General features: G+C 41.8%; 1 protein-coding gene across 1 annotated transcript; it reads left to right on the top strand.

The window, feature by feature from the left end:
- Positions 1-1,506: 1,506 nt before the first annotated feature.
- On the top strand, positions 1,507-2,977 carry LOC118784938 (glycogen synthase kinase binding protein). The gene has a single exon (XM_036539431.1). It carries the CDS (start codon positions 1,589-1,591, stop codon positions 2,075-2,077), a length of 489 nt encoding a protein of 162 aa, XP_036395324.1. The 5' UTR covers positions 1,507-1,588; the 3' UTR covers positions 2,078-2,977.
- The last annotated feature ends 8,036 nt before the right edge of the window (positions 2,978-11,013 follow it).

Below are 11,013 nucleotides of genomic sequence, written 5' to 3' on the forward strand. Positions count from 1 at the left end.
CCTATCAAGGTTTATGCTCCACAGATAAAAAACAAACACACCCTTTTGCATTAAGCTCCCTCCCCCTCTTCTGGTAAGGGCTAGGTTACTGGCGAGTAGAGGCATTCCGGTTACGTCCCCTTGAGAAGTCTGCACCACCAGCTGTTGGCCTGGACAAACAGGTCTTGTTGACCAGGCACATCTGTTAGGCGAGTTTGTTTATATCACAATGAACCTGCAATGAAAGCAGAGGGAAATATGTTGAAAAAAAGGACTGGCTTTGTTCTGTGAAATCACGGGCTTCATGTTCTGCAAATACTGTAATCAATTTAGAAGCACTTTATTTTTAGCTTCTCAGCGCAGTATCATAAACAAGCGAGGCCGGTTGCCCGCACATTAAGTCAACGTTGTCGGAGTGAAGGTCTATAAAAAACAAGGCGGTTCAGACAAGCACACTTACCACGTGGGTCTGTTGGCCATCCCTTATATGGGTATGAGAACCAGTGACTAATTGTGCGGTGCCCTCCTTTCGATTTGAAAACACACTGCGGTTTGACAAGATGATTCACAGAAAAGAAAATAATGTATTTTCTGGCTGGTTCATATACAGATATGATGTTGAAATATTACTGACATCACAGGGACACTCGTTTTATTGAAACGTCCACTGTTATATTTCCTATAAATTTTCTGGCCAGTGATTAGCTACGTATTCCCGGCCAAACAAATACGCTGCAGCTAGCCAGCTACGTGACTCAATGTTAAACTAATGTTCGGAATTATTTTCGTCAGATACGTTATAGTATGCTTCTATTGTTCCATGCCGGAAAGGGAAGGTCAGAGAGATCTGGAGATGATTAGCTACAATACAATTTAAATGATGCAGGCGTTTAGGCCGTGAATAATACTGATGAATTGTTGTAGAATAGTATATACCGCGTCGTTGTTTATCAGTTTATGTAGTTTAGCTGTTAGCTAGCTACCAAACGGTCAGACTAAGATATTTTATGTTCACAAAAATGCACGTACAGTCTACATGGGTAGGCCTATGTATGATGCAGTTGTCCATATGTATCGATGAGGATAGTGAACGTTGCAACTGTAAACTGTAGTGCTTCCTACGTGACCGAAATGTATATCTGTCTTATAATAGCCTCCATTCAATAACCCTAATTTGATCTCCACATGCAGACACGCCGCAGTTTCGCGAATTATGTAACCCCCTGCCAAATGACGTTATATTTTTAAGGACAAGTCTGAAACTGTAATAGGGGAAAACTATATGGTATCTCGAATAATTTTCTAAACACACAATAAATAAAATTGTTAAACCAAATAACTAGGTACTTGAACTTGTTTAATATATCACAATATATATTAAGAAATATGTAGCCAGTAAAGGGTGCTCATTTACTGAAAAATACATTATATCCGGATTTATCACACCCCTTGTAATAATGGTACAGTCCGGATCATGCGTCACCCATTGTTTACAAATCAAGCCGAAGGAGTCGCTTTCCGTTGAGCAGCGTGGAGAGGGTCGGAGCTTACCAAACGACCTCATTCATTTTGAAAATAACCTCTAAAAAACCACTGAAACTACGAGGAAATGCCTTGTCGAAAGGAGAAGTACATTCTTTTGGAGCAATCCGTCACCGTTGATTCGAAAGAGGTGGACGCTCTAGTAACGAAGATCGGCGAAGCTTTGCAGCTCCACAACAATGCGGGTGCTAATCAGAAGACGATGTCATGTCTTCACAGCCACAACAGCAACGGTAGCAGCAACGTCAAACAGACTAACAACAACGGTGCGGCATTGCATAGGCGGAATGGATGCTGTATTAGACTACGGAATCGAGGGCTACGGAGCCGGGCCAGCCCTTATAACATCCCAGGATCCAGTGATCAGGAATGGGATCGATTCAAATCCTGGAACCGAAAGACAGGTGACGTCTCCACCGACGAGGACGACCCCCATCAATTGCTCCAGGAATTGATTTTGTCTGGGAATTTGATCAAAGAAGCTGTCAGGCGCCTGCAGTTCTCTGCGTCAGAGCGTACGGATCATTCAAACTCTGCCGACAATCTGCAATGCTAATGGGACATGAGGATATTACATGAAATGCAATCTTTATTGAAATCAACTTTGTGGACGACAGAATGGAAATGGTGAAAGAAACGTGTTACCTGGACCGGAGATAATTGTTCTATTTAGCTATCAGACTGAAATATTGAAAATGATAACAATGGCATGCTAGCTAGCTAGCTCCCTACATGTGAATTCTACTAGCTAATGGCTAGCTCGCTAGCTAGCTCATACTGTAGCTAGTCTTTTTTTGTTTCATTTTTTACGAATTGTTTCAATTTGCTCATTTTGTAACTGGTCTTTTAATATGAAATGTCTGGCTATGTTTAGACTTATTTCTCAATGTGTTGGCGTTTGCAAGCTAGCTCACCAGCCAACCCTTTTTCTGGTGTTGGTTAGCTCGCTGGCAACCTTTTGAAAATAACACTGGCCTTGTTTACAATCTGAGCTATCAGGGCACCTACTACCTGTGTTTGTTTTGGTTCGTTAAATTTGAGATGGCCCAACCCAAGGTCCCTCTGAGCCTAACTAACTAGCTACTCCTCGAGTTATAATACAACGGCGGTGTTTTCCCCATTGTATCTGGACTCGTGTGACTATTCTCCGCCATTGGCATGTCGACCTCCAGTGTGGGAATGGGGGGGGGGGGAGTACTATTCTCAAGATTGAACTGACGTTTCTCAGAACGGTGGCCTAAAACAACGGTGGGTGGGACTATGCTGTGGGGGGAAGGGGTTAGCAGCCACGAAGCTGAAACAATTTTTGGTGCTTGACTTTTCGAATTCCGACGTGGGGTTCGGTGGATTTTGTTTTGCATTCTGTAAGGTAATTGACTGTACACTTCGCAACGAAGTATTTTTTTTAAAAACACGTTTCCTGATTTTTTCAGGGCTTCGGTGTCTTAGATTAATAAACACGGTGTTTTGCAACCTCCTGTTTCACATTTGTTTTGATTTCTAAAATTTCACTACAGAAATAACTCACATGGTTCCAAGACGCTTCGACTTGTGAGAACTTTTTTCAGTGGTAGGCTACTAGCCAATGAGATGGATTGGTGTAACTGACCCATTTTTGCTTATTAGACTTGCTCTTCGGGCTACTACAAGTGAATTAGGGAAATTTCAACATGATTAGCCTATATTGTAAGATAAAACGTTTTGCGTCATATACAAATATTTCATTCAATTTCATTGTTGTTGCAATATTGTACGTCTCTACCACCTCCTTGTTCGACCACCTAACTATGAAATTCAGTAAAACGTGGAGTAGTTTTTAACCACATCGCAATAGCAAATCTGAAGGGTGACCATTCAGAAAAAATAATGTTTAGATGCCACCCGCCAGTTGAAATAACAGGAATAGGCCTACAGGGAGTAACAGAACATGATTTAACATGTCATATTAGACTACAATTGTAATGGCATATATACCGAGGCCCACTGAGCATCCCACACTTAGCGGATTCTTTGTTCTCTGGAATTCAGCCCGACAAATGTGTAGACAGGCACAGACGTTCCGTAATTCGGAATTCCTTTGCCGAGGGAGGGGGGCTCTGCAGGGAGTGAACTGCACAAGCCACGTCACTGTTATTTGTCGGCCTATGAAGCGGCGGGATATATTTGTCAGCTTGTTTTGTATTTGCAGTGCAAAATCCTCGTCAAAAACCTTTCAGCCTGTTTTTGCCTGTGATCCGATTTAACTTATAGACACGTAGCCTATTTAAATAGGGTATTGTAAACAGCTGGGAGCAGATGGAAAGAGAGCTTTCTCCATGGGTACTGGCTGTATGTAATTACTCTTTCATTGGTGTATTTTTATATTACAGATTTTAAAACGGACAACAGTTAGACTGAGTACAAAAATACTGTTAGGAACATGTTTAACAGTAACCATTCGCTGCATAGGTGAATGGGTGTCATTTTATAATGTAAACTTTGGAATTGATTTTATGAAAATGGCGCTGATGTGTTTATTTTGACTAGCTTTCAGGTTGTATTTGTGAATGGTGGCGACTAAGGTCATGGTGACCCATTCTGGCCAGCAGTCTGGAAAGGGCACAGCACAAACATTTTATTTGAACAAGCAGGAATTTACACAGTGCACTTGAATGACAAGAATCCGACCTGAATCCCAGCGCACACTGTAACTTGACGTAAATGTTTAGCGTAAGATAATAATATATCACGTTTGTCAAAATGGGTTCTAAGTAGGCTAGTTAAAAAAAAAAACATACAAAAAATGGCATTGAATGTTAAGATCAAGGGGAGATGGGTTAATCAGATAACACTGTTTTGACACCTTTTTTTTTACAGAAAGTATCTAAATGTTTATTTTAAAAATGCTTACACATTTTTGTATATCAAACACGATCCTGTGTAAACTTATTTGTTCAGTTTGGCACTGTGGAGTAAATACCGATACATCATTTGGAATTTGGTGTCTTTAGCGTGAATTTATTTTGCAGTGTATCAGTGTCTTGTTGAGGCAAGAATATTAAATAATTGAATATTTCACACAAATACCATCTCTTGTAATAACTGCAAGATTAACTGCTTCCTTTTCTGAGGGGCTGGTTTTAGACTTTCCCGTCAAGTTTTCAGATAAACACCTGGAGCCCCAGGTGTGGCTTCCGATCCTAACAATTTAAATATGAATAGCAGTTACCATGGCCTCGTTTAACCGCTGTTTTGTCAGGCCTGACATGTAATGCTGGTTGAACAAGGCAAGCCAGACACACGGGTTAAAAGCGAGAAAGGGCTTGCCCTTCCCTTTCTGGCACAATGATTCGGAACAATTCGCCCTACAGCATATTCTCATGAGATAAACATTGCACATCTATACTGTTAAACAGTTACGCAAGCGTGCAATCGCCAAACGTAAACAGCACAATGCGTAAACACACAGGATCGCAGAGTAGCTTTGTAAGTGGGAAATTCCTCATATCCTCTAAATGACGATTACCGTCGCTGCATTTTGGACAATATTAATGAATGATACATGTCGGATTCAGATCACTACATATGCGTAACATGCAGTCTATGTAGCCCTGTAGAAGTGATTGTAGTCTTATAAGAATGATGAAGCTAGGTGCACTATCGTGCTATTTAGAGTAAAAACACAAGAGAGGTAATCTACAGTTCTTTCATGAATCATAAGCCCCTGAGATGTATTTGTCTACTTTTTATGCAAAATGTTTGATTGTCCTTCTTGTGACAGGTCATTGGCCAAAAGAAGGGCCTTGTGAAATCACTGGTGATGTAAAAGAATCATTATATGCCGCTTTATGTAAACATTTGGCCTAATAGACACTCCTTCCAAATTGCAGTGGATTGCCCATAAACGTAATTAGTTTGTATACATTATTGATAGATGTATTTTTGCATTTTCACTTTTATTCCTTAAAAGGATCGTATCAAAGGTCTCAGCCTTGACGTAGTGAGAGTGTTTGTGTGTGTACATAATAATATCATTCATACATGAACATCTGTTGTTTTATTCTAGAAGGCCATTTAAAAAAGGGGTGATGTTTTGCATAGTTTTCTTGTACTGTACTTCTCACCAGTATAAAAAAAATAGAGGGGCAGTATTTATGGTAAGACTTACACACGTCTTGCTCTATTATCAGATCAACTGTTGAAGCAGCAATATCTGTACCAGCTGTGGATACAAGCAACGATAACACGTTGAGTAGACGTTAATGAAAGCCACATGCCAGTGCAGCCCTATATTTTGAACACCAGTGGGCAGCAGAGTTATAGGGATATAATGTAATATCTCAGTCATCGTTTAGTTTTTCTCTTGCGCATGTGATGGAATGCTTAGGTAAACCAGTTAGTGAGTGTTTAAATAAATGAATGATGGAATCCATCGCTGTGTCTGTCTAAGAAGAAAAAAGTCGGTTAAGCATAGTCGTCTGCATAGTGTTTACATGACAAAATGGTCACACCAGTGCGAAAAACTGTTCCATGTTTACATTCCTCGTGCACAGACAAACGCAACAGTGACAAACATCTGAGGATTTCTGTGGGATGATTTAGGCGATTGTGTCATTTCACTGGCAAAGAGAAAAGTGGATCTTTTGCGCTTTTGTGGAAACCGACACAATTTTGAGAAAGCTGGAGCTGCTTTGGACGAAATATCTAACCAACCAAACAGGTAACCAAATGGTAAACCAAGATGATTCAGATGTCAAAGAGCAACTGCGGATTCCACAATCAGCTGACGTAAACAAGTAAGTGGAGTGACAGAACAGTACTGTTATGTGCTTTAAATTTGGAGGGAAGAAGAGTGTATAATACATGCAGCATTTTCATGGCATATGGCCTGGGCCAATCCCTGTGAATCTGCGTACTAGCATGTCTATTTGCCATCAGTGTAATGCATAATTAATCTGCATAGCAGACACCTTGAACCAGAGACATAAACACAGTTTACATATCATCTGTTGATATGGCACATCATCCATTAATGAGGCATTATTTATACGTGCCATCCATTTAAGAAAGCTGTTACAATTAACCATCTCGCTGAAATGTACAGCAGTAGTGGCCCAACTAGAACTGATGGAACTCACAGGTTTTTGGATTGCAATACCTGCTCTTTACTACTACACCATACTGCTACCCACAGCACAAGAAATTATTGATGGGACAAATGTCCCCAGGCAGGGTTTGGACCTGTAATCTCATGTTGGAAAGTCGAGCGTTTTTCACAGTGGTACACCAGACAGACCCCTAAATGTCACCCAGTTGGTCAGCCACTGCCAGTCAGCCACTCGTCTGAGCTCCCTCCAGCTCCCATACCACCCCTCTGTGCATCTCCATCCACTCATTGTGGCTCAACCTAAAGGCATCTGCAGTGAAGGTACCGACACAGAATGCGCTTAGTCACTACATCTCCACATATGTGCAGAGTTTCACCTCTCCCTGTTCTCCCGTTGGCCCCCCTCTCTCTACTCTCTGGGCAAAAAAAAAAAAAAGAAAATCACCTTTCATGTCCCCCTGAAGACTTAAGGATCCCAGTGTCCCTCTGTCCACAGCTGTATGTTTAGGCTCCAAGCCCACGCTGCTGTATCACTGACCTTATCTGAACTGACTGGGGATCCTTTTGGATTGCATGATTTACTCATTTCAACTAATTAAATACAAATAAAACAACTATGTTTGCCACTGCTGCTTGTGCTCCTGCCCCTTCAGTCACTACTAAAATTACTTATAAATATGTAATGAAATTATGTCATTGTTGGTTGGTCTTCATCAGTGCAGCCTCTCAGATCAATGGCCTCAGTTCCAGTAGTCTCCTTTCTTTGGCTGTGCGAGCTACATATATAGGATGTAGTGATGCCCACTGAAGCAATTAACAATGAGTCTCAAGCCAGGAGGAGCTGATGTAGCGAGCCAGAGCTGGACAGCGTGTGTCAGCAGTGAGTCTCGTGCTGCGCGGCAGACCTGCACGGAGTCTCAGGCCTTGTCGGGTTAACCAGCTGCAGGGACTCATTATGGCCACAAGTGTGACAGGTGGGAGAGAGCGACTCAGGGAAACGCATTACACCCACCTGTTTGTGCTGCACATCACTACCACGAAGTCACCAGGATCCAGGAGGCCAACCAGCTCGCCTGCCCTCTTGCATGCAAAAAATCTCCCCACTAAAATAGACGATCCAATAATGACTGTCCATGTAATGAAATGAGTCATTGCTGTTATTATCTGTTGTTATGTTCACTTAAAAATAAACAGTTTCTTCAATCAAGTCCAAAAGTCTAATTTCAAAGCCTATGCCAAATCTCTATGCCAGTTATGTCCTAATACGAAATTGCTAGTTTAAGAGTAATTAGTGTTTATAATGTTGCTTAGTATTTGCTTTTTTAAGTCTCTTAATGCTCTGTAATTATTGCAAGTTTAGCCCTTTTCAGTGTTTGTGCCTGTTAATCGCTCAGGTTGTTTGTGCTCTGCCATGCTCTAAATCGTAGTAAGTACAAAACCACTTGCTGAAAATGCTGAAATCTTTTTCACTAAGCGAGATCATATTGCCTGAAGCTAAAGAGTACTGGAAACTTTATTTATTAGTTTCCTACTGCACTGACAGTTACTAGAACTGTTTTCTGTTGATGTTGTATTCCATGTCACAGACAGCACATCCTTGAAATCTAAAATGAGTTTTACATAAGAACACTTTCCCTTTTTTTTTAACGTGTCCTAGATTCTGACCTAAATCACAAAATTAAAGGGATGCAGCTTTGAGGACCAAAATAAGGATGAAGGCAGAAACGAATTTACTTTGCACCAATCAGTTCATCCCCTCCTTCACCTGCTGAAACCCACTGGCCATCCAAGGCAGTGTGTGTGTGTGTGTGTGTGTGTGTGTGGGGTGGTGGGGGGGATGGTTTTGCATGGGACGTCCCATTGGATACCACGTTTGAAGACAACACTGCTTTTTGTAACATCAGCACCAAACCCTTTATTCAGAGTCAGCAATGAAAAGAAATTTGGTGGCGTGTTGGGTTCTATCTCACTGAATAACAACATGACTTTCTAAGTTAGGTCTGGTCACATGTGTCCAATACTTGCACACTTTATTTCTAGTTCAACAAAGAAATAATTATTTTTAGCCATTATTTTTATTTTTAGCCGGGATGTGGTTTTTGCAGACAGCCTAATTTAATCAATAGAGGGAGGAGGGAGGCAGGAAGGATAATGCCATTATCCTCTTAATTCAGTAGAGAGAACTGTTTTTTACTTTACAATAAATTAGCTATTGACAAGACAAAGAGAGTAGTATTAAACAGAGACATGCATATTACATTCAGTCCAAGGAGGATGAATATTTAAGTGAATTCAGTAGCATCGGTTAATTAAAACATTTTCTCTAAGACCTTCCCCAATGAAAAAGAAGTGGTGGATAAATTGTATAATTGGTGTAGTATACTTACTGCACATTACAAATGCATATTTCAGATTTTATAGATATATAGTAGATTCCATCTTAATGGGTATTCTACATTATGTGTGTAAACTATGATTGCAAAACATATTCCATAACGTGGATACTCCTGTATATATTTAAACAGCAGTCACTGACGCACATTGTAACGTCAGCTCTGTATTCTGATATGTAATAATGTGTGTGTTCCTATTTTGCTGTATTTTGACAGATTGTACTTGCTTATAGGTGTTAAGACAGTGGACTGCACAGAATGTTTCCCTTAAATGAGCTTTCTCCTGGGGGACGCCATGACTCTGTGTAGAGGAACATCGAGCAGGATGCAGGTGTTCTAGCCCAACCCCTCGTCGCTGAACCGGCACAGACGTCTCTCCAAAACATGTCAGGGACGTTTCCAAGGTGACATGCAGGAGATATAAAAAGGAACCACAATGGACCTCGGAAATTAAAGACATCCTAGGACAACCTGTGTGCCTTATCTGTTTATGCTCTGGAGTGGCAGAATGAGAGTTGGGTATAAAAGCGAAGGTTTGCCCGCTGGCCGTTCACCTTGCAGCTGACCTGGTGCCGGCTTCCTCACAGACAGAGCCTTTCACTCCCCACAAGAGGAAGGCCTCTACCGGCAGGGTTTGACTCATTTGTCATTCGCGGGAGGGTTATGCTTTTAACTGAATCTGAGCCAGGAGCCCATAGGCAGAATTGGTTGTGGGGGGACTGTGCGTTATAAAAAAGGAAAATTGGTTTGTATGGCTGCAGTCATGCAGAGAACAATGGAACGAGGAAACTCTCGTAGTCACCCCCAGCCTGAGGGACCTGGGGGACCATTTCCCAAAACTCCACCCCACAGGCAGTGTGAATTAATATCACTTCCTGTCATTTTCCAGACCTTCCACTTTCACAAGAACAGCAAAACATGTTGCTGCAAACCATATCGGTTTACAAAACCAAATAAACAAACGCAGTGTACAAGAGGGGCCCAACACTCATCATGTCAGGTGTAAGTGCATCAACACCTCCTCTAGAGTGAGTTCACACAGTCACAATATCACATCACGGTCTACTACCATGCTTTCAGATAAAGAATCACACCCTTCGTACAAGGCTTTCAAGGTTTTACAATAACCAAGGCAGAGATATCCTGTTGAACAACCTAATCTGCTCTAGGATTTGAAGTCTTTACTATTGTGGCTTACTATGGCTGCCTCCCAATTCTTCAGCACGAGTGGCTGCACTCTACCCTCAAGTCCTGTATTTACAGTAGAATCAACACAACTGGAATTTTCTCCAGGAATCAGTCACGCTAGATTACCAGTTTCCTAAATTTTTTTATTTACTATTTTACAGTAAACTCGCCTCTTACACATTTTTGCTCTGTCCGGTCCTGGTCATTTTCCTAACTCGCGGTGCTTTATTCTCATCACCAGAGGCTTTGATGTGTGCCTGGAAACCTCGCGACAAAGGGACGTTTCCTTTTGACCAGCACGGCGCGTGCAAGTCGTATTTCACACTCTGGCCTTTTGAGTGCATGTGTTCAAGATCTGTCACTCATAATCAGGCAGCATTGTGAGGAGCTGGCACAGTCCTCAGATCAGATAACACCCAGGTCCGTGCAGCCATCATCAGACACACCTGTTCGGAGCGGGAACAAACTGGAGAAGACAATGGGCTAAAGACTGAAATGGATAGCTAATTAACCTTGTTGCGGTTCTCCACCTGGGACCAGGCTGCGTCCACAGCTAAGAACAAAGCGCTAACCCGCTACACAAAGCAGCCTCGCAAACAGACTGAAAGGAGTCCATTAATATTTGATTCTGACGATCACTGCGCCTGGGCCATATTCCAGACGCGTCGGGCGTCGCTCCAAAAAATGCGGAGATACACCAGTTAATTATGCAGTCTCATCAGAGACCCTCACTTGTGGTTGGAGAAATTGGCGTTGGTTTTTATGCCCATCTTCAAAGATCAAAAGCCCCGCATGGGCCGTACCTGTTGAGTACAAGTCAGAGAT

This window comes from Megalops cyprinoides, chromosome 10 (assembly GCF_013368585.1).
Source record: "Megalops cyprinoides isolate fMegCyp1 chromosome 10, fMegCyp1.pri, whole genome shotgun sequence".
Classification (NCBI taxonomy): Eukaryota; Metazoa; Chordata; class Actinopteri; order Elopiformes; family Megalopidae; genus Megalops; species Megalops cyprinoides.

Coding starts and splice junctions, on each gene's coding strand:
- LOC118784938 (XM_036539431.1), top strand. CDS start 1,589: ATGCCTTGTCGAAAGGAGAAGTACATTCTTTTGGAGCAATCCGTCACC.